Source organism: Apodemus sylvaticus, chromosome 12 (genome assembly GCF_947179515.1).
Source record: "Apodemus sylvaticus chromosome 12, mApoSyl1.1, whole genome shotgun sequence".
NCBI lineage: Eukaryota > Metazoa > Chordata > Mammalia > Rodentia > Muridae > Apodemus > Apodemus sylvaticus.
This window is the reverse complement of record NC_067483.1, coordinates 81,992,938-82,016,885: the sequence shown is the minus strand read 5'-3', so window position 1 is coordinate 82,016,885 and position 23,948 is coordinate 81,992,938. Positions and strand designations below refer to the sequence as shown.

Here is a 23,948-nt window from a genome sequence, read left to right as displayed (position 1 = left end):
CAAGTTCATTTCCAGTTCTTCTCTGTCTGCCACACTCTTCTTCCTATACGGCTGCAAATTAAGCCAATCAGGAAATGCCCTTCCAAGAAACTCTTCTTCTAAATTTATACTCTTTCTACACTTTTCATTTCTCTAACTACTCCAGTACTTGCCCATATACATTAAATACCTTAGCAGCTACACTGTATCTTGTAAGTTGGTTTGCAGCTATATGGAAAAGATACTATCCTATAACTGAAATAACTACTTTTTGTTGTCCTTTTAAAAATATATGTGTTATCCTTATGTTTTGAAAGTAAAATACAACTCCCAATTTATTAAACCAGAGAACAAGGGACTCAGGGGTGCTCAGCCACAACTTATCCATAACACAACTGTAACACAACTAATGCCCAACGATCTTAGCAGAAGAGGGGGAAGAAAGATATGAAAGCTAGAGGAACTGGAAATTTGCTTTAAGAATTCGTCTCTTAGGAATATTAGCGCAGCTACAATCACACAGTTCAGCGTGAATAAGGTTACAACCTTATTCAACACCACAAAGGTAACACCAATTCAACCTAACAAAGGTAAGACCAATAGACATGTTTACATGAAGGGCTCATATTGCCTTGTAAAAGTCTTTATATTTTTTTTCCTGTCTCCTATAAGTGTCCGAGTACACAGCAGATCGGGAGATAGTTAATCATGGGAAAAGTATCCTTTAATAAGCAAGGCATTCTCCTCAGTTACTATTCCATCAGATGAGCTTCCTCAACTTTGTGTCCTGTCTCCCATCTAAATGTTGCATGACATGCACTGATTGTAGACCATTTAAATCTCAACAGAGCAAAGCTGGTGGCTCCAGCATAGCCTCTAAGCCCTCACCACTTTGGAGGTGATACTGAAAAATACTATGTGGCATCCATTTCTTTCTCCACATCCAAGACACACGTTCTAACTGCTTCCCAGATGTTGACTGCTTCTCATTTTTTAAAACCAATATACATATACACAATGAAGTACTATTTAGCCATTAGAAACAATGAATTCATGAAATTCTTAGATAAATGTATGGAGCTGGAGAACATCATCCTAAGTGAGGTAACTCAGTCTCAAAAGAACATTCATGGTATGCACTCACTGATAAGCAGATATTAGCCTAGAAGCTTGGTATACCCAAGACACAATTCACATATCAAATGATGCCCATGAATAAGGAAGGAGAGGTCCCTGCTCCTGGAAAAGCTCAGTGCAACAGTGTAGGGGAATACCAGGACAGGGAAGTGGGAGAGGGTGGATTGGGGAACAGGGGGAGGGAAGAGGGCTTATGGGACTTTTGGGGAGGGGAATCTAGGAAAGGGAAAACCATTTGAAATGTAAATAAAGAATATATCGAATAAAAAGGGGGAACTATTAAAAAAAAGAAATGTAAATGAAGAATAAATTCAATTAAAAATTAAAAAAATTAAAAAATAAAAAAATAAAATAAAATAAAATCAATACACAAGAGCTGGGCCTGGGAGGATACACCTTTAATCAGTTGAGAGGCAGCCGCAAATGAGTCTCTATGGGTCTGGGGCCAGCCTGATCTATATAGTGAATTGCAGGCTAGACAATGGTACATAGTCAGGCTCTCAACAACAAAAATCTGATGAGTTTCTCCTCCTTTTTCTGATGTGAAAACACCTACACTGAGGCCCTTGGAATGCCCATAAAACAAAAATGTTCTTTCCAAAAAAGTTGTGTCTTCCCTGGTACATGGTGTGGTAAATTCTCTCTCGAGGGTTTCCAGCTTGGCGTCTGCATCTCTGCCAGGGAGCATCTGTGCTTCTCTTCTTCCTAACTCCCTGCACCTCCTGAGACTCACTATTTAAACCCTGCTACCATGTTTATTGAGCACCTAAAATGATCATAAGCTGAGATGGGCCTGCAGGGTAACTGTCGCATGCTTTCTGAAGGCTCCTTGCCTTTAGACCCACTAATCTTACCGTGGTTTTATGGTGGTCATTCATTCATCATTGGCACTGGCTCTAAATAAAAGCCTCATTAAGTCACAGTTAACAAATATTAACTGGTAAGAGCCGAATTTCTAATTGGCTGATATTATCAATCTTACTAAGTGCTAGAGTTTTCAAAAATTATAATTTTATTCAAATTGCATATTTACATTATAAAGCAGTTAAGTTGTTTGTTCGGCTCCCAGCACTGACCTCAGGCAGCATACAAGCATCTGTAACTCTAGCTCCAGGAATCCCATGACTTCTTCTGGCCTCTGTCAATGCTCACACACCTGTGAGTGCACATAACTGTTCACACACACACACACACACACACACAGAGTAAAAATAAATCTTTTAAAACACAACTATGTGAGAAACATACCAGATAACCAATTTTAAGTCAAAGCAACTATTTTTAGAGAAAATGGCTAACGTTTATCTGTCTTTATGCTACAGGGTGTTAAAAGGGTTTCCTACTTACTTTGTAGTTTAAATACCACCACACTGTATTTGATAAAAGGTGAAATGTTCTAGTTTAACATTGTCTTCTCCCTTAAGTACCAGCATGCAAATCCTCGCACTGCAAAAGAGCCTCAGTGGTGGTGTGCTGTTTCTAGGGATGTGGGATGCTTAGAATTATTAACTACAGAGCCGAGTAACACTCAAAATTCATTCAACAAATTCCATAGAGCATGAGGAAGGCAACCGAGGCCTGGCTAAACAGCCCTGAATATTCCCTCTGCTAGTCTCAGAATAATGTAGCAGCACAGAATGGGCTAGCAAACGCTTCTGATCAACACCCACACACAACCAGCCAGGAGCCAGCTTTTCTTGCTGTTGTGGTAATGTTCAGAGGTGCAGAGCTGCCCTCTAGTGACCAAGATGCAAACTGCAAAGGGTTTCATCTGCAAAACTATGTTCGTTCCCACACTAAAATTAATAAATACAATTTAACACAAAGTTATAGTAAAACTTCGAAAGTTAGAGAGAAAGATGAAATAATAGACTTCTCTGTCTCTATTATAGACATCTCACTCTCATAAAAGGTATAGTTTAAAAATAATAGAATGTAGAATAGCTTTTATAATGTAATGATATTTGGAGGCACTAATAGCAACTCCCTAAAGCTACAAGACCTGTAACATGTATGTTGTGAGCATAGGTATTTCTCAAGACTCTATGATAGTCTACATTTATGTGGATAATGCTCAGGTGACTATTTTGTACCATCTCATTGGAAGTAGGTAACATGGTAGATATTTTAAAGTATTACTGTAGGAACTATATAGGTCGAAGAATAAGTACTTAAGTACTCAGCCTAGGTCCTGCAAAGAGCAGCAAATGTTCTTAAATTTTCTTATGCATATTTTCAGCTCCAATGGGAGAGTTTGTTTGTCATTGTCAATTTTAGCTTTCTTTCTCTGGTTCACTATAAGCAGATTATTGCAGCTAATTAAATAACCACAGGCTGAGCGCACCAGGCATTTCTAGTGCACCCAGGTCAATACAGGTCTCTCCTCAGAAAACAAAACAAAAACAAAAACAAACCAACAAACAGTAAGCTAGGAAAGCTATAATGATGTTGTCCTCAACAAGAAATTTGATTCTGAATAACCAAAAAAAAAAAAAAAAAAAGCTCATCTAGCTTGGATTTTGTAGAGAACCAGGTGAATGTTCAGTTCTGAGCTAACCTCACAACCCATCTCACTTCCAGGAGCACAACTTTGATGTAACAATGAACTTATTTTAAAACAGAACCCGTCTTCACTTTGAAGATTTCTCAAATGTCAGCAATTCTTGATTTCAGATGGGAGACCATTATGTCCTATGCAATCTACGTTTGCCAATACACATTACCCAGAAACCAAGATAGGGTTAGAATTCAAGTGAGATTCCTCTCCTTTTCCATAGGCCAGACTCAATAGAACAGAATGAGGCTCAGTCCTGTTAGCATACAATGTAGACTAGTATTTTCTCACATACTATGAAACCATTCTTAAAAGCATAGTTGAGAATAATTATAAGTAAGTTCAACAATTCCTTGTATAACCAAAAAAGTAACTGCTATCCATTGTCAATGCTCTATGAAATCTTTCTTTTCTGGACATTTCAAATAGTCTATTTCTGTGTGTATGTGATGATGGCACACATATGAGAGCATGTGTGTGCAGGTACATGCATATAGGGGATGTAAGTCTACATCGGATGTGTTCCTTAATTATTCTTTGCCTTTTTCAGGTCTCTAATGGAAGCTTGAGTTCGCCAGTTTGCCTATGCCACTGAGTTTCCCGGCTCTCTTTGTCTCTGCCTCCTCGGAATGGGGATTACAGATATAGGTAGTGATAGATGAAAGGGTCTGAAAAGATACCATCAAATGTCCCATCCTCTGAAGCAATTTACGAGTTGGAGTGGCTCAACGACACAGTCATTGTCAACCATGCACAAAGCCACAGTCATTCTCAACCACAGCATGACGGAAAGGTGTCTTACTAGCTACTAGGCAGGCCGTGGCAAAATCCTTTTAAAGAGTGCTCCTGGAATGTGCTGAGATGCATCATTGCACAAACATTTCCGCAGGTGGCCTGGAGTTGCGATGAAGACAGCAAATGCTGGCACTGACTCCCCAGTTCGATATAGAATAATATAGATCTGCAAAGCTAGTACTGGGCTCTGCTTGAAGGCTGACTAGAATTGCAAAATGTAAATGAAAACAAGCATTTCCCTTAAGTTCAGTGGGTTCTCCTGTGAGTTAATAAGGGGCAGCCCAGCCATCTGTACAGCAGGAATGTCAATCACAGTTCTCTCACTGTTTTAAGGTGAATAACAGCAACAGGGATTTGCCGTCCTAATAAGGTCCTCTTACCTGCTGGACACCGTTTGAGCATTTTTTCGGGCTTTCCAAAATAGAGGATTGAGGTTCTGGATTGGAAAGGAAGCAGAGAGTCAATACCTTAAAGAACAAAATTTCCCACATTGTCAGTTAAAAGCTAAAACTTCCACTAGATATAACTCTTTCACAGTATGTAGCAAGAATATTCCATCTGTTTTTTCCTATTTTGATGAGGACAATGGGAGAATATGACTGTGTTCCATAAATATATGATGACATTTGTGTCTTTGTCTTTTTTTTTCACATAGAAGAGGCTCTGGGCTCTGTTCCACATGCCGGTCTTAATGACTTTTCTCAATTGTTCTTTATTTCCCCCCAAAAGTCCCTGCTTAGAAGTTTCCCACTGTATTATTCACTTAGTGAAACTTCAGACAGTCTTGAAGCACAGGATTTTAAAGGTTTTAAGTACCAGTCTGGTTTTAGTGAGGGATGACAAATACTGCCACCAAGAGGCAGGAGTGTGAATGGATTCTGAAGGGATTTTCTGCCTTCAGTCTTCCTAGTCATTTGCTACCTTATGGGATCATATTAGAAATACACTAGGATAAACAAGTCTAGAGATTCGGTTGCTGCTGCTGCTGCTGCTGCTGCTGCTGCTGCTGCTGCTGCTGCTGCTGCTGCTGCTGTTGCTGTTGTTGTTGTTTAAGCTGGAGGGCAGTATCTTCTAAGTAGAGCTAATGTGAAAATTTAGGAATATACACAAAGACTCTCATCCATCCTCTGCATGTTAGAGATGTGCAGCCCATTCCTTGGTAAGATGAATGAATGAGTTTAAGTCTTCTCTATTCAGGACAGCTGTATATCCTAAACACTGCAAATAACATTAGAGCAGTCCCTGTCTGTCATAACTGATGCATGCAATGGTGATACAGAAAACTATTGTACAGAGTTTGAAGGGCATAATACATTTGAAGCTGCCATTAAAGTTTTCTTTGTACCCAGATGAGCATCACAGCCTCCATCTGGGCTCTCTGGCCTTGTGTCATCTGCCTGTGATTCTCACCTCTGTAAACACCCCACATCTTTGCCACTAGCTCATTATGCTCCTACCCACATGGCCATCTTCTAATATGAAACATACACTCCTTTGCCCTTCCATGGAGCCTCAAAGGCCACAAGGCTGCTGTCTCCAGTTTCTTGATACCTGTAATGCCACCCTTCTGTGATTGCTTGGCTCCTTCTCTGATAATTTTTCTTAGACCTCCCTGCATGCCCTATGATAACTGTGTCCTCATACTGCCCCAGGACTTCTGATCCCCATTCCTTTTGTGTCCCATAGCATAGGTCCTCACACCCTACATTCCACAGTTTACCTTTTTGCAACTTATCTATTACTCTTTTTGAAACAAGAAGTTTCCTTCAAAGACTTATGTTTTCAAAGCTCTGATTTCAAGTTGGTGATGTTATTGAGAGGTTGGGAGAACTTTAGAAGATGAGGCAGAGCAGGTAACTTTGAACATGCCTTAAAGGGAATAATGGGATCCTATTCATCACCTTTCTCTGTTTTCCAGTTGTTAAAAGTGTTCCAATTCACCATGAACTACCCTGTCACTTATCCACAATGTGCTATCTCACCAAAAATCCAAAATTGTGGAACCAAGTTACCAAAAATAGAAACCTTTGAAATCATAAACCAAAATAATTTTTCATCCTTTAATTTGATTTTTATCAGGCATTTTTATAATAATGAAAACTAAGTAATACACTCCACCACAACATTCACCCCATGGAAGCAGGTACTTTTGTCAGACGTTTCCTCCTGTTGTGATATAGAAGAGTACTTGCCAACAGTAAGTGTTTAAAATAGGCCAGAGTGAATATGAGAATGAAAACAAATAAAGCATTGTATCAAGACAAGAAATATCACCACAATTAAAAGAAAAGAAAGAAAAAAAAAGGAGGTGGGATAACGTTCTTAGGGAAGAGTAACATTTCCTAAAGAGGTATCATAGATCTGCCTTCTCTCTAGTTATTTACTGCCCTTCATTGAAAATTGTATCTTTAAAAACAAAAACCAGAAATAAATTTTTAGAGAAATTCAGGAGGAAATGGATCAAAACTTAGAAGCCCTTACAAGGGAAACACAAAAATCATTAAAAAAAAAAAAATTCAGGAGAATACGGGTCAAAAGGCAGAAGCCAATAAGGAGGAAACGCAAAAATAATTTAAAAAAAATACAGGAGAAGTTTGATCACCAGGCTGAGATCATGAAAGAGGAAACACAAAAATCTCTTAAAGAATTAGAGGAAAACACAAACAAGGAAGTGAAGGAACTGAGCTAAACCATCCAGGATCTAAAAATAGAAGAAGAAACAACTAAGAAATCACAAAGGGAGACAACTTTGGAGATAGAAAACCTTGGGAAGAAATCAGAGACCAGAGACACAAATATCAACAACAGAATACAAGAGATAGAAGAAAGAATCTCAGATGCTGAAGATACCATAGAAACCATGGACTCAACAGTCAAAGAAAATGCAAAATGCAAAAAGCTTGTAACCCAAAACATCCAGGAAATCCAGGACTCAATGAGAAGGCCAAACCTAAGGATCATAGGCATAGATGACAGTGAAGATTTACAAATTAAAGGGCCAGCAAATATCTTCAATAAAATTGTGGAAGAAAACTTCCCTAACCTAAAGAGAGAGAAGCCCATGAATATACAAGAAGCCTACAGAACTCCAAACAGACTGGACCAGAACAGAAATACCTCCCAACACATAATAATCAAAACCCAAAATATACTAAACAAAGAAAGAATATTAAAGGCAGTAAGAGAAAAGGGCCAAGTAACAGATAAAGGAAGACCTATCAGAATCACACCAGACTTCTCACCAGAGACTATGAAAGCTAAAAGATCCTGGGCAGATCTCATGCAGATTCTAAGAGAACACAAATGCCAGCCAAAACTACTATACCCAGCAAAACTCTCAATCACCATAGATGAAGAAACCAAAATATTCCATAACAAAACCAAGTTTAACCAGTATCTTTCCACAAACCCAGCCCTACAAAGGATAGTAGGAGGAAAACACCAATAAAAGGAGGGAAACTTCACCCTGGAAAGAGCAAGATAGTAGCCTATCTTCAAAACACAAAAGAAGATAACCAATCAAATATAAAAAACAACATAAAAAATGACAGGAAGCAATAATCACTATTCCTTAATATCTAGTAACATCAATGGACTCAATTCCTCCAATAAAAAGACATAGACTAACCATGGATACGTAAACTGGACTGGATACGTAAACAGGACTGTACATTTTGCTGCACACAGGAAACACACCTCAGTATCAAAGACAAACACTGTCTTAGAGTAAAAGGCTGTAAGACAATTTTACAAGCAAATGGTCTCAGGAAACAAGCCAGAGTAGCCACTCTAATATCAGATAAAATTGACTTACAACCTAAAGTCATCAAAAGAGACACTGAGGGACACTTCTTGCTGGTCAAAGGAAAAATAAACCAAGAAGAACTCTCAATCCTGAATATCTATGCTCCAAATGCAAAAGCACCCTCATTCATAAAAGAAACTTTAATAAAGCTCAAAGCACACATTGTACCTAACACAATAATTGTGGGTGAGTTCAACACTCCACTCTCCTCAATAGATGGATCAGGAAAACAAACTATACAGGGACACAGTGAAACTAATTGAAGCTTTGGACCAATTGGAGTTAACAGATAGATATAGAACAATTCATCCTAAAGCAAAAGAATATACCTTTTTCTCAGCACCTCATGGTACCTTCTCCAAAATCGATCATATAATTGGTCACAAGATAGATCTCAACAAATATAAGAAGATCAAAATAATCCCCTGCCTCCTATCAGATCACTATGGAGTAAAAGTGGTCTTCAATAGCAACAAAATCAACAGTCAGCCCACATACACATGGAAACTGAACAATACTCTACTCAATGATACCTTGGTCAAGGAAGAAATACAGAAAGAAATCAAAGACTTTTTAGAATTTAATGAAAATGAAGACACAACATACCCAAATCTATGGGACACAATGAAAGCCGTGCTAAGAGGAAAACTCATAGCCCTGAGTGCCTCCAAAAAGAAAATAAAGAGAGCATATACTAGCAGCTTAACGACACACCTGAAAGCCCTGGAACAAAAAAGAAGCTAATTCACCCAGGAGGAGTAGAAGACAGGAAATCATCAAACTGAGGGCTGAAATCAATCAAGTAGAAACAAAGAGAACCATACAAAGAGTCAACAAAACCAGGAGCTGGTTCTTTGAAACAATCAACAAGATAGATAAACCCTTAGCTAGACTAACCAAGGGGCGCAGAGACAGTATCCAGATTAACAAATTAGAAATGAAAAGGGAAATATAACAACAGAAACTGAGGAAATTCAAAAAAATCATCAGCTCCTACTACAAAAGCCTATACTCAACATAACTGGAGAATCTGAAGGAAATGGATAGTTTCCTGGATAGATATCAAACACCAAAATTAAATCAGGATCAAATAGATCATCTAAATAGTCCCATAACCCCTAAAGGAATAAAAGGTGTCATAGAACATCTCCCAACCAAAAAAAGCATGGGACCAGATGGTTTTAGTGCAGAATTCTATCAGACCTTCAAAGAAGACCTAACACCAATACTCTTCAAACTACTCCACAAAATAGAAACAGAAGGAACACTACCCAATTGTTCTATGAAGCCACAATTACGTTGATACCAAAACCACACAAAGATCCAACAAAGAAAGAGAACCTCAGGCCAATTTCCCTTATAAACATCTACGTAAAAATACTCAATAAAATTCTTGCCAACAGAATCCAAGAACACATCAAAACAATCATCCACCATGATCAAGTAGGCTTCATCCCAGGGATGGTTCAATATAAGGAAATCCATCAATGCAATCCACTACATAAACAAACTCAAAGAAAAAAAAAAACACATGGTCATTTCACTAGATGCTGAAAAAGCATTTGACAAAATTCAGCATCCTTTCATGCTAAAAGTCTTGGAAAGAACAGGAATTCAAGGCCCATACCTAAACATTGTTAAAGCAATATACAGCAAACTGGTAGCCAACATCAAACAAAATGGAGAGAAACTTGAAGCAATCCCACTAAAATCAGGGACTAGACAAGACTGTCCTCTCTCTCCATATCTTTTCAATATAGTATTTAAAGTTCTAGCTAGAGCAATTAGACAACATAAGGAGGTCAAAGGGATACAAATTGGAAAGGAAGAAGTCAAATTATCACTATTTGCAGATGACATGATAGTCTACTTAAGTGACCTGAAAACCCCCACCAGAGAACTCCTACAGCTGATAAACAACTTCAGCAAAGTGGCTGGTTATAAAATCAACTCAAGTAAATCAGTTGCCTTCCTATACTCAAAGGATAAGCAGACTGAGAAAGAAGTTAGGGAAATGACACCCTTCACAATAGCCACAAACAATGTACAGTATCTTGGTGTGGCTCTAACCAAACAAATAAAAGATCTGTATGAGAAGAACTTTAGGTCTCTGAAGAAGGAAATCTAAGAAGACCTCAGAAAATGGAAAAATCTTCCATGCTCTTGGATTCCCAGGATTAATATAGTTAAAATGGCTATCTTGCCAAAAGCAATATATAGATTCAACTCAATCCCCATCAAAATCCCAACTCAGTTCTTCTTAGACTTAGAAAAAGCAATTCTCAAATTCATCTGGAATAACAAAAAACCCAGAATAGCTAAAACTATTCTCAACAGTAAAAGAGCTTTTGGGGGAATCAATGACCTAGACCTCAAGTAATACTACAGTGCAATAGTGTTAAAAACTGCATGGTATTGGCACAGCGACAGGCAAGTGGACCAATGGAATAGAATTGAAGACCCAGAAATGAATCCACACACCTATGGTCACTTGATCTTTGACAAAGGAGCTAAAAACATCCAGTGGAAAAACAGATAGCCTTTTCAACAAATGGTGCTGGTTCAACTAGAGGTTAGGATGCAGAAGATTACAAATTGATCCATTCTTATCTCCTTGTACTAAGCTCAACTCCAAGTGGATCAAGGACCTCCAGGTAAAACCAGGCACACTGAAACTAATAGAAAAGAAACTGGGGAACCCTTGAGGACATGGGCACAAGGGAAAAGTTTCTGAACAGAACACCAATAGTTTATGCTCTAAAATCAAGAATTGACAAATGGGACCTCACAAAATTACAACGTTTCTGTAAGGCAAAGGACATTGTCAAAAGGACAAAATGGCAACCAATAAACTGGGAAAAGATCTTCACCAACACTATATCAGATAGAGGGCTAATATCCAATATATACAAAGAACTCAAGAAGTTAGACCCCAAGGGAACCAAATAACCTTATTGAAAATGGGGTACAGATCTAAACAAAGAATTAGCATCTGATGAAATTCGGATGGCCGAGAAGCACCTTAAGAGATGTTCAACATCATTAGTCATTAGGGAAATGCAAATCAAAACAACCCTGAGATTTCACCTCACACCAGTCAAAATGGCTAAGGTTAAAAACTCAGGAGACAGCAGGTGTTGGCAAGGATGTAGAGAAAGAGGAACACTCCTCAACTGCTGGTGGGATTGCAAGATGGTACAACCACTCTGGAAATCAGTCATTACAGTTCCTCAGAAAACTGAACATGACACTACCAGATGACCCTGCTATACCACTCCTGGGCATATACCCAGAGGATTCCCCAGCATGCAATAAGGACACATGCTCCACTATGTTCATAGCAGCCTTATTTATAATACCTAGAATCTGGAAAGAACCCAGATGTCCCTCAATGGAGGAATGGATACAGAAAATGTGGTATATTTACACAATGGAATACTACTCAGCAATTAAAAACAATGAATTCATGAAATTTGTAGGCAAATGGTTGGAACTGGAAAATATCCTAATATATCCTATGAGGTAACCCCATCATAAAAGAATACATGGGATGCAATCACTGATAAGTGGATATTAACTAGCCCAGAAGCTCTGAATACCCAAGACACAAGTAGCATATCAAATGACTCCCATGAAGAAGTAAGGAGAGGGCCCTGATCCTGGAAAGGCCTGATCCAGCATTGTAGGGGAGTACCAGGACAGAAAAAAGGAGGGAGGTGATTGGAGATTGGGTGGATACAAGGCTTATGGGACATATGGGGAGGGGGGAACTGGGAAAGGGGAAAGCGTTTGGAATGTAAACAAAGAATTTAGAAAAAAATGGTGGAAAACAAAACAAAACAAAAAAACAAAACAAAAACAAAAACCAGAAAATAGCACAAAACAGCACATCCAGAATGTGAGCAGGGGCCAGGGGTTGGAATATAAACGGGTGCCTTTAAAATGGAACCATTGTCCCAGACAGCTTTATTTCAGCAGGCTAATCAAGAGCGGGTATTCTCTTAGTGTTGAGCTTGAAGCCAGAGTCATCTGCATTTGAACAGAGATCTTTTGCTTGAAAGCTAATCAACAGTTGATAAAGCAAACACAAAATATGCTTCCATCTTCTGTGTTTCCTCTCAGAGACCCACAAACAAGTCCTGGCTTAGAAGACATGGAGGAAAGGATCTTTCCCTCTTTCTACTTAAATAGTACAGTAAGTGCAACCAGATCTCTTACTTATCCTCCAGGATTTTTTGTTTGTTTGTTTTCCACATTAGAGATGTACACAAGGATCCCTAGCTTTTCTCTCTCCTTCTCTCTCCTTCTCTCTCCTTCTTCCTCTCTTCTTCTCCCTCTCTCACTTTCCCTTTCTCCCTCCCCTTCCTCCTAGCCCTCTCTCTCTGTCTCCCTGTCTCTGACTCCCTCCCTCGACTCCCTCCCTCGCTCCCACCCTCCCTCTCTCCCTCCAGCTTTTGAGCTGGGAATCTGTCCACAAAAGCCAGCTTCCAGGCTCAGGTGGTCATTACGAACAACTGAGCCTGAGCTCCCCAGAACAATATTATTATATTATATTATTATATTATAATATTAGCATGGTTATCAATGGGATTCTGTGAACCTCTACACTCCGATCCTCAGCTTCTGGCCATCTTACTCAGCAGTTGCCTGCATCAGGTTCACCCCTCCCCCCATCACCATCCATTTTATTGATGCCTTGTGTTTAAACTGCATTAAAACATCAAAGAAAAGTTCATATCTCAAAATCCTCTGCAAAATTGCATGCTAAGATGCAGGAATCTAAAGAGGTCAGATACAAAGTACAAATGAATTAACTCCACTGAGAAGTAATGTGAAGAACAGCCAGGAGAACAACTTGGTATAAACATGGGAAAGAAAACTCCTAGAAGAGAGAGAGAAATAAGAAAAAGAAGGTGCCAGAAGGAAAAGAGTGAAAACAGTCACAAATAACAAAGGTGCCATTCAGTAGGGAAGAAATGATACCATGCAGCTCAGGGGGAAGAAATGACACCATGAATGAAGCAAATAGTAGGCTTGTGAGTGACCCTCACTCAGGACCCACTCACTGAGCAAGTGGATTTGAGAAAATGATTCAACTCAAGCTTCTATTTAGCTTCCTCAAAACACAACTGCTCCTTATATAAAGTGATTACACCCGATTTCAACCTTTCCCTCAACCTAGGACCCAAAGACATTGTTCATAATTACTTTCAACCAACTCTGAGACTAGAGGGGTCTCCATCAAATACTAAAATAATTTTTAAAAAGTCCACCCAATGAGTACACTGTGAGGGGACATTCAAAACTGCCACTGCCAGTCCAAAAATACAAAATACACCTCCTAAAAATGAAGTCGATATTCTTAAGAAGTATTACATTATAAGTAATATGCACAGAGTTAGAATTCCATGAATTCCATCTTCCTTACTGAAATACATCAGCTCAGTTCAAATCTAGTTAACTGAAGGGATAGAAAATGTATTCTAATATAGTATATCCCAGGCGGGTAAAAATGTGAGAGAATTTAACATGTTCTAAGTAGGCTTATCCATATGTTCTTTTTTTTTTTACCATTTTTTTATTTTTATTTATTTTTTTATTTACATTGCAAATGATTTCCCCTTTTCTGGGTCCCCACTCCCCGCAAGTCCCATAAGCCCTCTTCCATCCCCCTATTCTTCCATCCACCCCTTCCCACTTCCCTGTTCTGGAATTCCCCTATACTCTTGCACTGAGTCTTTCCAGAACCAGGGCCCACTCCTCCATTCTTTTTGGACATCATTTAATTTGTGGATTATGTCCTGGGTATTCAAAGTTTCTAGGCTAATATCCACTTATCAGTGAATGCATACCATGATTGATCTTTTGAGACTGGGCTACCTCACTTAGTATGATCTTCTCCAGTTCTATCCATTTGTCTAAGAATTTCATGAATTCATTGTTTCTAATGGCTGAATAGTACTCCATTGTGTAAATATACCACATTTTTTGTATCCATTCCCTCGTTGAAGGACATCTAGGTTCTTTCCAGCTTCTGGCTATTACAAATAGGGCTGCTATGAACATAGTGGAGCATGTGTCCTTATTGCATGCTGAAGAATCCTCTGGATATATGCCCAGTAGTGGTATAACAGGGTCCTCAGGAATTGGCATGCCCAGTTTTCTGAGGAAACGCCAGACTGATTTCCAAAGTGGTTGCACCATCTTGCAATCCCACCAGCAGTGGAGGAGTGTTCCTCTTTCTCCACATCCTCGCCAACACCTGCTGTCTCCTGAGTTTTTGACCTTAGCCATTCCGACTGGTGTGAGGTGAAATCTCAGGGTTGTTTTGATTTGCATTTCCCTAATGATTAATGATGTTGAACATTTCTTAAGGTGTTTCTCAGCTCTCCGAAGTTCTTCATGTGAAAATTCTTTGTTTAGCTCCGTACCCCACTTTTTAATGGGGTTATTTGGATCTCTAGGTTCTACTTTCTTGAGTTCTTTGTATATATTAGATATTAGCCCTCTGTCGGATTTAGGGTTGGTGAAGATCCTTTCCCAGTCTGTTGGTTGACGTTTTGTCCTTTTGATGGTGTCCTTTGCCTTACAGAAACTTTGTAGTTTTATGAGGTCCCATTTGTCAATTCTTGATCTTAGAGCATAAGCTATTGGTGTTCTATTCAGGAACTTTTCCCCTGTGCCCATGTCCTCCAGGGTCTTCCCCAGTTTTGTTTCAATTAGTTTCAGTGTGTCAGGTTTTATGTGGAGGTCCTTGATCCACTAGGACTCCATCGCCACACCCCCACATCATGCACACAAGTGCACACAAACACACATGCATATGCATGCCACACATACTCAAATACTCAGAAACACAATCCATCTTTCTATCTCTGCATTGTGTGAGAGGGAGACTGAGAACAATCACCTCATTCTTGGTATCCCTGCATTAGCTAAGCAGTATAAAAGAATTTGGTAGACATAAAAAACTATTACTAAATTAATTGAAAGAGGAATTACAAACATTTTCTGATAAAATTGAAGATTTACATGAAAAGTATTTCTGTTAGTATATGTCTTTTTATTGGGCAATTGAGTCCATTGATGTTAAGAGATATTAAGAAATAGTGAATTTTGCTTCCTGTTATTTTTTATGTTATTTTTATGTTTGTGCGGATATCTTCTTTTGGGTTTGTTGGAAGAAGATTACTTTCTTGCCCAACTTTTATCCTTTGTAGGGCTGGATTTGTGGACAGATATTGTGTAAATTTGATTTTATCATGGGATATCTTGGTTTCTCCATCTATGGTGATTGAGAGTTTTGCTGAGTATAGTAGTCTGGGCAGGCATTTGTATTCTCTTAGGGTCTGTATGAAATTTTCCCAGGATCTTCTAGTTTTCATCATTTCTGGTGAGAAGTGTGGTGTAATTCTGTCTACCATCTTTTATCTGCATTATTTTTCATGATAATCTTCAATTTTAACATGTTTTCTATATATTTCTTCTATTTTGTCAGAAATGTTTTTCATTTAAATCTTGGATTTTATCAAAAATGTTTTAAATTCCACCTTCAATTAATTTAGAAAGTTTTTTTTATATCTACCATTTTATCTGTATAATTTTCCATGAAATAGTCAATTTTAACGTGTTTGTCCATATATTTCTTGAATTTTATCAGAAATATTTTTCATGTAAATCTTTGATTTTACCTGAAATTGTTTATAATTTCACTTCTAATCAACCTAGAATTATTTTTATGCCTACCATTTTACCTGTATGATTTCCATGATAATCTTCTATTTTAACATGTTTTTCTATATATTTCTTCAATTGTATCAGAAATATTTTCCATGTAAGTCTTCAACTTTTCAGAAAACATTTAAAATTCCACTTTCAATCAATGTAGGAATACTTTTATACCTGCTTTTATTATATCTATATAAAATTTTCCATGATAATCTTCAATTTTAACATGTCTTTCTACATTTTTCTATAATTTTATCAAAAATACTTTCCATGTAAATCTTCATGGATTATAAAATGTTTCTATTATAAAATGTTTCTATTTCATTTTTCAATTAATTTAGCAATGCTTTTTATGTCTACCACTTTACTCTTTAATTTTCCATGAAAATTGTCAACTTTAACATGTTTTTCTATATATCTCTTCTATTTTGTCTGAAATATTTTCCACGTAAATCTTCAATTTTATCATAAAATGTTTTTACTTCTGTTTTCAATAAAAGAACATGCTTTTCTTTTTTTAATTAGGTATATTCCTTATTTACACCTCAAATGTCCCCTTTCCTGGTTCCCCTCTCCCCCCAAAAAACCATAAGCCATCTCCCCTTCCCCAATCAACCCACCCCCACTTCCCTGTCCTGGTATTCCTCTACACTAAGGTATCAAGCCTTTCCAGGACCAAGGGCCTCTCCCCCAATTGGTGTCCAACAAGATCATCCTCTGCTGCTGATGTGGCTGGGGCCATAGGTAACTCCAAGTGTACTCCAAGGAGTTGATAGTTTTGTCCCTGGGAGCTCTGGGAGTACTTGGTGACTCATATTGTAGAACATACTTTTCAAAAATAAAAAGGATTTGGACAAATCAGCAATGGGCCAGCAGTGGGCCACACTGCAGTACATCATACAAAGTTTGTCTGGAAAATGTTTGTTTTTATTTGTGTTTGCATGCATATATCTGGTTTTGTGAATGCTGCTGTGTGTCAGTGTCTATGAAGACAGAGAAAGGTGTTGCACACCCTGGACATGGAATGCACAGGTAGTTGTGAGCTGTTGAATACGAAACTCGAGAAGAACAGTGAGCACTCACTCTTCACCACTTAGCCATCTCTCCAGATCTTCAAATTCCTCCTTCTTGGGGAGCCGTAAGAGGCATATATTCTGTATACTAGAGACTAGAAAATGTTTGCTTCTGTAAGCAACTGTTGCTTTCAATGTCATGGCAAATGAAGATGACACACGATTGTTCATGCTTCCCTTTCCAACTTTGAAATTAAGGAACACATTTCCGACTACCTTAAGATATTACAGATTCTTCTCAGATACACTGAAGCGAGCTAATCTTACCCAGATTCATTTTATTAGTTCATCCTAAATGTCTTTTTTGTTTGATCCATCTCCCTTTGTGATCCTTTTGTGCATCTTATGTATTCATAAGATATTAAAAAAAAATGTAAAGAAACAATTCATAGAGCCAGAAAATAAATGTTGTTTGAAGAATTTCCACAGAATAAGTTTCTGGTGTTTTTGTTGTTGTTTTAGTTTTGTTGTTGTTGTTGTTTTAAGATTTATTTATGAATGAGTACACTGTAGCTGTCTTCAGACATACCACAAGAGGGCATCAGATCCTGCTACAGATGATTGTGAGCCACCATGTGGTTGCTGGGAAATAAGTTTCTATTAGAATTAATTCTCACCCTATACATGAAGAAACACAGAGTCATATGAACACAAACACACACAGAGAGACTTACATATATAGATAGATAGACAAATATGAATGCACATATGCACGTGCAGGCAGACACACACAGACACACACAGATAGATTTTTGCTTTGTTTTTATAGCACCCCAGCATTTTCTGTGCCTGCACTGCTTCTTAAATCAGTCCTATGGACATAGGCGGTTCATCTGCCCGCTGGCTGGCATGGGGCCTGTGCCCTACCTGGAGATCAGCAGAGGGGGTGAATCCCCGCTGCCATCTTCCCTGCCTGCTGGGGCAGAAAAGCAGCACCAGGTACTGAGATATCCAGAAGTTAAGATCTCTGGGGGCGCAAACCGCCAGGGGTCTGCCTGTGCCCAGGACCTGAGCACATAGGCGGTTCCTCTACCAGCCAGCCTGTCATGGGGCCTGTGTCCTAAGTGGGGATCAGCAGAGGGAGTGACTCTCCAACACTATCTTAACTCCATGACAGAGCAGTCCAGGAGTACCAGGTTCACTGAGACAACCCAAGTATAACATTGCTTGGGGCAAGACTCAGCAGGGTTCCAAGGGCACAAAAGAGTAAGGCAGCACATAAGCAATCTGGACCAGGGGAAACCCAGGCATCCAATGTCACTGAAATAGCCTTAAAGGTCCACAGGAGGTTGAAGCACCAGCCAGTAACAATAAGACTATCTAACACGAGTGAGAACTAGATGGCTAAAGGCAAACATAGGAACATTACTAACAGAAACAAAGGCATTATGGCAGCATCTGAACTGAATTCTCCAACAACAGCAAGTCCTGGATACCCCCAACACACCAGAAAAACAAGAATTGGATTTAAAATCACTGGTCATGATGCTGTTAGAGGACCATATGAAGAACATAAATAAATCTTTTAAAGAAATTCAGGAGAAAAAGGATCAAAAGCTAGAATCCCTTACAAGGGAAACACAAAAATCACTTAAAGAAATTCAGGAGAATATGAGTCAGAAGATAGTAGCCAATAAGGAGGAAATGCAAAAATCACTTAAAGAAATACAGGAGAAATTTGATCAACAGGCAAAAGTCATGAAAGAGGAAACGCAAAAATCTCTCGAAGAATTACAGGAAAATACAAACAAGCAAGTGAAGGAAATGAGCATAAACATCCAGGATCTAAAAACAGAAGTAGAAACAACTAAGAAATCACAAAGGGAGACAACTTTGGAGATAGAAAGCCTTGGGAAGAAATCAGGGGACAGAGATGCAAATATCAACAACAGAATACAAGAGATAGAAGAAAGAATCTCAGATGCCAAAGATACCATAGAAACCATGGACTCAACAGTCAAAGAAAATGCAAAATGCAAAAAGCTTGTAACCCAAAATATCCAGGAAATCCAGGACACAATGAGAAAGCCAAACCTAAGGATCATAGGCATTGATGAGAGTGAAGATTTACAAATTAAAGGGCCAGCAAATATCTTCAACAAAATTATGGAAGAAAACTTCCCTGACCTAAAGAGAGAGAAGCCCATGAATATACAAGAAGCCTACAGAACTCCAAACAGACTGGACCTGAGCAGAAATACTACTCATCACATAATAATCAAAACCCCAAATGCACTAATCAAAGAAAGAATATTAAAGGCAGTAAGAGAAAAGGGGCAAGTAACATATAAAGGAAGACCTATCAGAATTACACCAGACTTCTCACCAGAGACCATGAAAGCTAGAAGATCCTGGGCAGATCTCATACAGACTCTAAGAGAACACAAATGCCAGTGGAGACTACTATACCCAGCGAAACTCTCAATCACCATAGATGGAGAAACCAAGATATTCCATGACAAAACCAAATGTACACAATATCTTTCCATAAACCCAGTCCTACAAAGGATAATAGGGAGAAAACACCAATACAAGGAGGGAAACTATACCCTGGAAAAAGGAGGATAATAACCTTCTTTCAGGGAACCCAAAAGAAGATAACCACACAAGTATAAAATTAACATCAAAAATGACAGAAAGCAATAATCACTACTCCTTAATATCTCTTAACATCAATGGACTCAATTCCCCAATAAAAAGACATAGACTAACAGACTGGATACATAAACAGGACCCTACATTTTGATGCATACAGGAACATACCTCAGTGTCAAATCCAAAAACTACCTTAGAGTAAAAGCCTGGAAGACAATTCAACAAGAAATGGTCTCAGGAGACAAGCCAGAGTTTCCATTCTAATATCAGATAAAATTGACTTTCAACCTAACGTCATCAAAAGAGACATGGAAGAACACTTTTTGCTGGTTAAAGGAAAAATCCACCAAGAAGAACTCTCAATCCTGAACATCTATGCTCCAAATGCAAGGACACTTGCATTCATAAAAGAAACTTTCCTAAAGCTCAAAGCACACATTGCACCTAACACAATAATTGTGGGCGACTTCAACACCCCACTCTCTTCAATGGACCGATCAGGAAAACAGAAATTAAACAGGGAGACATTGAAACTAATTGAAGCTTTGGACCAATTGGATTTAACAGATATATATAGAACTTTTCATCCCAAAGCAAAAGGATATACCTTTTTCTCAGCACCTCATGGTACCTTCTCCAAAATCAATCATATAGTGGTAAACAAGACAAACCTCAAAAAATATAAGAAGATCGAAATAATCCCATGCCTCCTATCAGATCACTATGGAGTAAAAGTGGTCTTTAATAACAACAAAAACAACAGAAAGTCCACATACACATGGAAACTGAACAATACTCTACTCAATGATACCTTGGTCAAGGAAGAAATAAAGAAAGAAATCAAAAACTTTTTAGATTTTAACTAAAATGAAGGTACAATATACCCAAATTTATGGGACACAATGAAAGCAGTGCTAAGAGGAAAACTCATAGCTTTGAGTGCCTCCAAAAAGAAATTGGAGACAGCATACACTAAAAGCTTAATGGCACAATTGAAAGCCCTGGAACAAAAAGAAGCTAATTCATCCAGGAGAAGAAGAAGACAGGAAATCATCAAACTCAGGGCTGAAATCAATCAAGTAGAAACTAAGAGAACCATACAAAGAATCAACAAAACCAGGAACTGGTTCTTTGAAAAAATCAACAAGATAGATAAACCCTTAGCCAGACTAACCAAAGGGCACAGAGACAGTATCCAAATTAACAAAATTAGAAATGAAAAGGGAGATATAACAACAGAAACTGAGGAAATTCAAAAAATTATCAGATCCTACTACAAAAGCCTGTACTCAACACAACTGGAGAATCTGGAGGAAATGGATAATTTCTTAGACAGATACCAAATACCAAAATTAAATCAGGATCAAATAGATCATCTAAACAGACCCATAACCCCTAAAGAAATAGAAGGGGTCATAGAAAGCCTTCCAACGAAAAAAAGCACAGGACCAGTTGGTTTTAGTGCAGAATTCTATCAGACCTTCAAAGAAGACTTAACACCAATTCTCTTCAAACTATTCCACCAAATAGAAACAGAATGAACACTACCCAATTCTTCTATGAAGCCACAATTACACTGATACCAAAACCACAGATAGATCCAACAAAGAAAGAGAATTACAGGACAATGTCTCTTATGAATATAAATGCAAAAATACTCAATAAAATTCTTGCCTACCAAATCCAAGAGCACATCAAAACGATCATCCACCATGATCAAATAGGCTTCAGGCCAATATCCCTTATGAATATCGATGCAAAAATACTAAAAAACATTCTTGCCCACCGTATCCAAGAACACATCAAAACGATCATCCACCATGATCAAGTAGGCTTCATCCCAGGGATGCAGGGATGATTCAATATAAGGAAATCCATCAATGCTATCCACTACATAAACAAACTCAAAGAAAAAACCCCATGATCGTTTTATTAAATGCTGAAAAAGCATTTGACAAAATTCAGCATCCTTTTATGCTAAAAGTCTTGGAAAGAACAGGAATTCAAGGCCCATATCTAAACATAGTAAAAGCAATATACAGCAAACTGGTAGCCAACATTAAACTAAATGGAGAGAAATTTGAAGCAATCCCACTAAAATCAGGGACTAGACAAGGCTGCCCCCTCTCTCCATATCTTTTAAATATAGTTCTTGAAGTCCTAGCTAGAGCAATTAGACAACATAAGGAGGTCAAAGGGATACAAATTTGAAAGGAAGAAATGAAACTATCACTATTTGCAGATGATATGATAGTATACTATGTGACCCCCCCCCCAAAAAAAAACTCTACCAGAGAACTCCTAAAGCTGATAAACAACTTGAGCAACGTGGCTGGTTACAAAATCAACTCAAGAAAATCAGTAGCCTTTCTATACTCAAAGGATAAGCAGACTGAGAAAGAAATTAGGGAAATGACTCCCTTCACAATAGCCACAAACAGCATAAAGTATCTTAGGGTGACTCTAACCAAGCAAGTGAAAGACCTATATGACAAGAACTTCAGATCTCTGAGGAAGGAAATTGAAGAAGACCTCAGAAAATGAAAAAATCTGCCATGCTCGTCGATTGGCTGGATTAATATAGTTAAAATGGCCATCTTGCCAAAAGCAATCTACAGATTCAAAGCAATCCCCGTCAAAATCCCAACTCAATTCTTCACAGAGTTTGAAAAAGCAATTCTCAAATTCATCTGAAATAACAAAAAACCCAGGATAGCTAAAACTATTCTCAACAGTAAAAGAACTTCTGGGGGAATCAGTATCTCAGACCTCAAACATTACTACAGAGCAATAGTGATAAAAGCTGCATGGTATTGGTACAATGTCAGGCAAGTAGGTCAATGAAATAGGATTGAAGACCCAGAAATGAACCCACACACCTATAGTCACTTGATGTTCGACAAAGGAGCTGAAAACATCCAGTGGAAAAAAGATAGCCTTTTCAACAAATGGTGCTGGTTCAACTGGAGGTCAGCATGCAGAAGAATTCAAATTGATCCATTCTTATCTCCTTGTACTAAGCTCAACTCCAAGTGGATCAAGGACCTCCACATAAACCTGACACACTGAAACTAATAGAAAAGAAACTGGGGAAGACCCTTGAGGACATGGGCACAGGAGAAAAGTTCCTGAACAGAACACCAATAGCTTATGCTCTAAGAACAAGAATTGACAAATGGTACCTCATAAAACTACAAAGTTTCTGTAAGGCAAAGGACACTGTCAAAAAGACAAAATGTCAACCAACAAATTGGGAAAGGATCTTCACCAACCCTAAATCCGACAGAGGGCTAATATCTAATATATACAAAGAACTCAAGAAGGTAGATCCCAGAGAACCAAATAACCCTATTTAAAAGTGGGGTACGGAGCCAAACAATTTTCACATGAAGAACTTTGGATAGCTGAAATGCACCTTAAGAAATGTTCAAGATCATTAGTCATTAGCAAATCAAAACAACCCTGAGATTTCACCTCACACCAGTCAGAATGGCTAAGGTTAAAAACTCAGGAGACAGCAGGTGTTGGTAAGGATGTGGAGAAAGAGGAACACTCCTCCACTGCTGGTGGGATTGCAAGATGGTACAACCACTTTGGAAATCAGTCTGGCAGTTCCTCAGAAATCTGGGCATGACACTTCTGGAGGACCCTGCTATACCACTCCTGGGCATATACCCAGAGGATTCTTCAGCATGCAATAAGGACACATGCTCCACTATGTTCATAGCAGCCCTATTTGTAATAGCTAGAAGCCGAAAAGAACCCAGGTGTCCCTCAAAGGAGGAATGGATACAAAAAAATGTGGTATTTACACAATGGAGTACTATTCAACCATCAGAAACAATGAATTCATGAAATTCTTAGACAAATGGATGGAGCTGGAGAACATCATACTAAGTGAGGTAACCCAGTCTCAAAAGATCAATCATGGTATGCACTCACTGATAAATGGATATTAGCCTAGAAACTTTGAATACCCAGGACATAATCCACTAATTAAATGATGTCCAAAAAGAATGGAGGAGTGGCCCCTGGTTCTGGAAAGACTCAGTGCAAGAGTATAGGGGAATTCCAGAACAGGGAAATGGGAAGGGGTGGATGGAAGAACAGGTGGACGGAAGAGGGCTTATGGGACTTGCGGGGAGGGGGGACCCAGAAAAGGGGAAATCATTTGAAATGTAAATAAAAATATATCAATAAAAACAAAACAAAACAATGAATTCATGAAATTTTTAGGCAAATGGATGGCGCTAGAAAAATATCATCCTAAGTGAGGTAACCC

General features: G+C 38.4%; 1 protein-coding gene across 1 annotated transcript in view; it reads right to left on the bottom strand.

Moving 5' to 3' along the window:
* The window catches only part of Fmn2 (formin 2), a 339,622-nt gene that overhangs the window by 228,596 nt on the left and 87,078 nt on the right, over window positions 1-23,948 (bottom strand). Inside the window, exon 4 of the mRNA XM_052201126.1 lies at window positions 4,846-4,901. Coding sequence (XP_052057086.1) covers window positions 4,846-4,901 — 56 coding nt within the window. The remainder of the gene's footprint in view (window positions 1-4,845; window positions 4,902-23,948) is intronic.